Genomic DNA, 5332 nt, shown 5'->3' on the forward strand with positions numbered 1-5332 from the left:
CATACTTTTGATGGCATGAGTCTCTAAACTCCATTGTTGGGGGTGAGGAGCTCTGCGGCGTCTCGATGAATTAATGCAATTGTTTCTATTTCACTCAAACGTGTGTATGGTCCGATCTAAGATGTTTATTCGTGCTTAACTGTGAAAGAGGTGATGATCCGTGACACTCATCACCTCCCTCAATCTATGAACGTGTGTCTGACAAACACCTCCGTTCTACATCAGACTGAATGAACTTCTCTCAGATTCCCCAACAGAATCTTCGTGGTATAAGCCGGATTGATGGCGGCATTCATGAGAATCCGGAAAGTCTAAACCTTGTCTGATTGAGTTAAATATTACATTGCAGGAATTCAGAGGACAAAGCATCTCCAAAACTCCAACATATTTCTCATTACTGCATAACAAGTAACGCTATTATTCTCTCTTATTTTTCTTACAATTTTAAATACTTTGACTTCTCAAAATTAAATCCAAATAACCTTATTGACCTCCTGACTAAGATTAATAAAATAAACATTGATTGCTTCAAACCAATAATCTCCGTGGGATCGACCCTTACTCACGTAAGGTATTACTTGGACGACCCAGTGCACTTGCTGGTTAGTTGTGCGAATCACAAATTCGTGCACCAACTTGATAAAATTAAGGTCAATGGAGAATAAAGAAAAGAAAAAAAAACAACAAAGGTCAATCTATTTGAGCTTTGTTTTCTTTCTTAATTTCATGTTCTAATCTCCTTTTAATATATATTTTTTTAAGTCACAAACTTATAGGAAGATCAGAAATTGCATCAAAGATTATATGTAAATTTAACAAAACAGTAAGTTCATACTTGCGCTTCTATGTCGTGATTTTTAACGGCAATGGAAGAACAAAAAGAAAAAGTATCAAAAAATCAATTAAAAAGTAAACTTATCAACAGAGGTAGTAGCTATTACCATGAAATTGAAGTTTGAATGAAGGAAAGCGTTGCAGCCGCAGTGGTTTGTTCATTGCTTATCTAGACATTGGGTTCTTTACTTCTTCCTACAATCTTACAGCGTACATCACAGGAAAGAGTAACTTCTGGGTTCTGTCTAATTGGCCGTTTTTGGACTTTGCTCTGTATTTATAATTATCGTAAAAATTAAATTAAATTTATGCACGTTTAAAGATTGACAAAAACAAAATGCATAAGTAAAATACTATAGAAATCCATGGCAGAGGAAGAACAGCAATAAAAAATAGCAAAATAGCAATTAAAAAAATTAATTTATCAAAAATAGCTCATGCAACAGTTTTTTAATATGGGTAAAAAACTTGTAAACTCTATCTTCTAATGTATTGTATAAAAAAGCAACTTTTTTCAAACTCTGGATATCCAAACATCTCTATTAACGAAATATGATTAATTTTATGAAGAAAAAGTGAGAACAATTTTGAACTAAACAAAAGAACCCATCAAAGTCCATTTAAATCACTTACCTTAAGAAAAAGAGCATTACATGCATACTCTAGTACTGCTCTCTCAATGCGTTTTGCATTAGTCATTAAGAGATCATCTCCAACTAACTGCACAATATTGTAATGAGTAGAAATCATTCAAATAAGATTTCTTATGAATAACATCTCATTGGTAACATGTTAGTATATTTCTAAAACTCTAAAAATATGAATAAAGTTCTTTATAATTTTACCCGTTTTCTGAATTTCTAATAATGAAATCCTAATAGTGTCCTACCCACAAATACAACAATTGTTAAAAACTTCTAATTTGTATGCTTATTCAATATGACTATATTTTTTGAATTTCTTTTTCCATGTACAGGAAGTTGAAGATCACGGCCAAAAGATACCACTGGTATTTTTCTAAGAGATGAAGATTTCTGCAAAAAATCAGAACAAAAACCTTTAAACAAAAATTTCTTAAGTCCGCATGTTAGTTCCAGCTCAAATAATTGACCACAGAAAATTGTCAAATATTTCCAAACCTAAATCATTTTCTTCAAATCAAATCCAGCTGATATAAAAGCATGGCCTTTGTTTATTTGTTTTGAGTTAAACAGAATATATGAAAGTGGCAACGGAAACGAATTACTTTTACAGACTCATCGTTCTCAACTTCCTTCCTCATCATGGATATACCTATCTGACGACATGCAAAAGAATAACATAATGCTCTTGCAGTATTTTTCTTTTGACTAAATTAAAAATTTAAATTAATCATTCAAAGGCATAAAAAATCTTTATGAGTACCTAACAAACTTGTTTTTATAATGGTATTACCTAGTTTTTAGGCAATCTATATAATAATATATAATTCCAATATCCACCCCCAATGCACAAACAGGAATGTCAAGAACAGCAGGATTTGAAACATTGAGCAACTGCAAAACACGATAATAGATCAAGTTATGGTAAGATTAGGATTGTATGATAAAAGATAAGCTCAACTTATTTGCAAAAGTCACTTGATATACTGGAGGAATGATCAAATATATAAATCTAAACTTAAAAAATCTCCACAAGATATGTAAAATAAATGAACTATTAAGGGATAATTCCAAAAAACTTATACAAACAGTAAGAACACACAACTTAGACAACATAATAGAACACATACATAAGAACGGTGGGGAAAAAGTAAAAGGGGTACGAATTCTTTTTTCCTCTGTTTTCTTATATTGTTGTCGGGTTTATAGTGTACCATGGTAAGAAAAGATTTTGAGGAGCCTCCCAATAAGCTTCCTACCTATGAGTGTTGATAACCTTATCTTATATTAGACCAAGAATAACAACCAATCATTTCAATTAGAAACCACAAAGAAAGATCTAAATTGAAGCCCATAGCAGCGTAGACAACAACCTAAAATATAGACACATATGAATGAAGAATAAGTTATTAGATTTAGAGTTGAAGTCTAAATTGACCAAATAAAAAGAAACCACCGTAAGTTTGTTAATAAAGCCAAATTTAAATTCGCATTTTGTAAATAAAGCCAGAAAATTATTTGAAAAAATAGAATCCAGAATCCAGAATATCACTAATTATCTGATCCAACTTAACTAACAATACTTGAATATAGTAAAATTAGGCCAAATTCTTTGCAAGCTTTCAGCATCAATTTGTAACAAAAACTATAAAGTAATAAAAGCACTTAAAAAAATACAAAAAACATAGTGAACAGAAGCTCCACAACAAATGCTCACATAAAACAGAAATGACTGAAAGCAAGAATGTAACAAAGCAATTAAGGACTAAAAGGAGCTGTAACAATAGAGCAGTAAAAGAACCGGAAGCTAGTCATTCATCCCTCTTACACCAGATTAACAAATTTCCTAAACTACAACTTGAGGTGTATGCAAGCCTTTCAATTAGAACCTGCAAGAGTCTTCAAATTTGAGTTTAATAGTTGAACATTTAAAACTCTAACTTATATGTAAGCTAAAAATCTAACCTAAAAGGAGAGTATGAGACATAATCAAGACCAATTTGAGCAAAGAATGCAATAGAAGATGGCTCCCACCATGCTCTCCACATATTCCAACCTGATAAACCAACTCAATGCACTGTAACACATCAAAAAATGAATTCAATGTGATAAAAATTCGAATAAAGAAATGAAGGAAATATGTAACGAAGGGTTATTTCGCGACTTTTTGGAGGCGGGTGTAGGCTTTGAGCACATTGGAAATAGGGAAGGAATATTTTTTTACATATAACCAACTAATCAAGATGAATTAGAATACAACAGAATATATTATAAAAATAGCTATAAACATATGATTCTTAAGGGCTTCACACAGCCCTTTCGATCAGGTTCTGTTTGTGAATACCTCTGTTTTTCTGGTTCCAACAACGAAGAAACTGGCCAAGATTAAAGAGAAATACGAATTAGAAGTTGGAAAACAGGGTTGAAGAGATGGGGTTTGGGAGTATGAGAGAGACAAAGCTCCTTCACCAGTTAAGGTTTCACGTAGAGAGTGGGATGGCGACAGAGAGTTACAGCTGAACCCTCCTTGGCCAAACCCCAAATCAAAGACCACCAACCCACAAAGGAAACCCTAAATCACCGACTTTAAACATACAGCACCAGACAAACAATGAGATCAGCAGAATACCTCCACGAGGACAGCGATGGTTGAGATCTCAACCGAACATGAATTACCAAAGCTGTTCACTTCCCTGAGCGTATTAAGCCCACAACAGAGATCGTAGTGGATCATCATCGCGAGCATCTCCCTGGCTGAAACTCACCATCACTGCCGCCAATGCCAGAACCGTTCTCCCAGACGAATAATCCGCCTACCTCGGTTGGTTAGAGTTTTCAAATCGGGGTTCAGAGAGATGTTCTTCGGGAACTGGGGTATCAAACTACTCGGTGAGAGAGGCAAACGAAGCGTCAATAGCCAGCGATGATATCGACCACAAGAATAGAGTGGGTCATCGAGGAAAGAACGAAGAGGAGGATGGAATTTAGGGTTTTCAAGGAGAAAGAGAAGGGGACGGGTTGAAGTGAAACGTGATGACAAGTCATCATATACCCATTTTTCAAGCTAATTTCACTTGTTTTGTTAGCATTTATGCACTTTCTTGTATCCTAAGTAAGTGATTTGGAGTGAAAATGCATAACTTCTTTAAATCAAGCAACCACCATGAAATTAATGTCAATCCATGAGGTTTGAGCTAATTTTAATTGAATTTTAATTGATTTATAAGCCTCTTAAATTTAGTGATACTTGGAGTGGTTGTTTTGGTTTATTATAGGTGAAGAAAAGAAAAGAAAAGGAAAAGCGTGGCCTAAGAAGTGTAGCCCAAGGAAAGGAAAGCGTGGCCAAAGCAATAGGAAGCGTGCCAGGAAAGCGTGGCCAAAGTGATAGAAAGCGTGCCGCATGCAAGGGGGAGGCAAACATTGCCCTCCACAAGGGCAGACTGCCCTCTAGGAGGGCAACATAAAGGAACCAACCAAGGAAGGTAACTCTGCCCTGCCCACTACAAGGGCAGAGCACAAAATGGTGCCTTGGAACCAAGAAGAAGAGAACCTTGCCCTGTCCTCCACAAGGGCAGTATCGGGCTCTCCAAGGAAAGAAATCAAAACAAAAATGCCTATGATGCATGCCACAAGGATCGAACAAGGAACCATGAGGAAGCTAGGACTTAAGGTTGATTGCCGTGCCAGGAAACCAAGAAAAATGATGAGCGTGTGCTTCTGCCGTGTTTCGAACACGGGACGTGAAAGAGGGAACATTGCCCTGCCCTCTGCACGGGCAGGGCAGCATCTTGTGTGTGGCGCACCAAGAAGCAAATCTGGCGCACCATGGCACGTTCCTGGCAGCATCTGGCGCACCA

General features: G+C 35.9%; 1 protein-coding gene and 1 long non-coding RNA gene across 10 annotated transcripts in view; both read right to left on the bottom strand.

Moving 5' to 3' along the window:
• The window catches only part of LOC110277694 (uncharacterized), a 28652-nt gene extending 27570 nt beyond the window's left edge, over window positions 1-1082 (bottom strand). Inside the window, exon 1 of the long non-coding RNA XR_008005818.1 lies at window positions 942-1082. This is a non-coding gene — a long non-coding RNA (uncharacterized LOC110277694). The remainder of the gene's footprint in view (window positions 1-941) is intronic.
• A 717-nt stretch (window positions 1083-1799) lies between these two features.
• On the bottom strand, window positions 1800-4499 carry LOC127744858 (uncharacterized). 9 transcript variants are annotated; one of them, XR_008006097.1, is made up of 6 exons: window positions 4105-4499; window positions 3820-3850; window positions 3441-3552; window positions 2690-2734; window positions 2081-2131; window positions 1802-1868 (listed from the first exon to the last, which is right to left on the bottom strand). XR_008006097.1 is itself a non-coding variant. In XM_052257618.1 (4 exons), exons 1-4 carry the CDS (start codon window positions 4219-4221, stop codon window positions 1852-1854), a joined length of 291 nt encoding a protein of 96 aa, XP_052113578.1. In that variant the 5' UTR covers window positions 4222-4499; the 3' UTR covers window positions 1802-1851. The 9 variants fall into 9 exon arrangements, 3 of the variants coding, with proteins under 3 accessions (XP_052113578.1, XP_052113580.1, XP_052113579.1); XR_008006092.1 differs by lacking the exon at window positions 4105-4499 and having other exon boundaries at window positions 3820-4067; XR_008006095.1 differs by lacking the exon at window positions 4105-4499 and having other exon boundaries at window positions 2690-2756; window positions 3820-4067.
• Window positions 4500-5332: the final 833 nt, after the last annotated feature.

Source organism: Arachis duranensis, chromosome 2 (assembly GCF_000817695.3).
Source record: "Arachis duranensis cultivar V14167 chromosome 2, aradu.V14167.gnm2.J7QH, whole genome shotgun sequence".
In the NCBI taxonomy this organism is placed as follows: Eukaryota; Viridiplantae; Streptophyta; class Magnoliopsida; order Fabales; family Fabaceae; genus Arachis; species Arachis duranensis.

Bases quoted from the DNA above. Each gene is read 5' to 3' on its own strand.
- LOC127744858 (XM_052257618.1), bottom strand. From the start codon at position 4,221: ATGCTCGCGATGATGATCCACTACGATCTCTGTTGTGGGCTTAATACG. The intron at 3,553-4,104 runs GTATTCTGCTGA...GATGTGTTACAG, and splicing joins CCATCGCTGTCCTCGTGGAG to TGCATTGAGTTGGTTTATCA. The intron at 2,735-3,440 runs GTTAGATTTTTA...CAACACTCATAG, and splicing joins GTCTCATACTCTCCTTTTAG to GTAGGAAGCTTATTGGGAGG.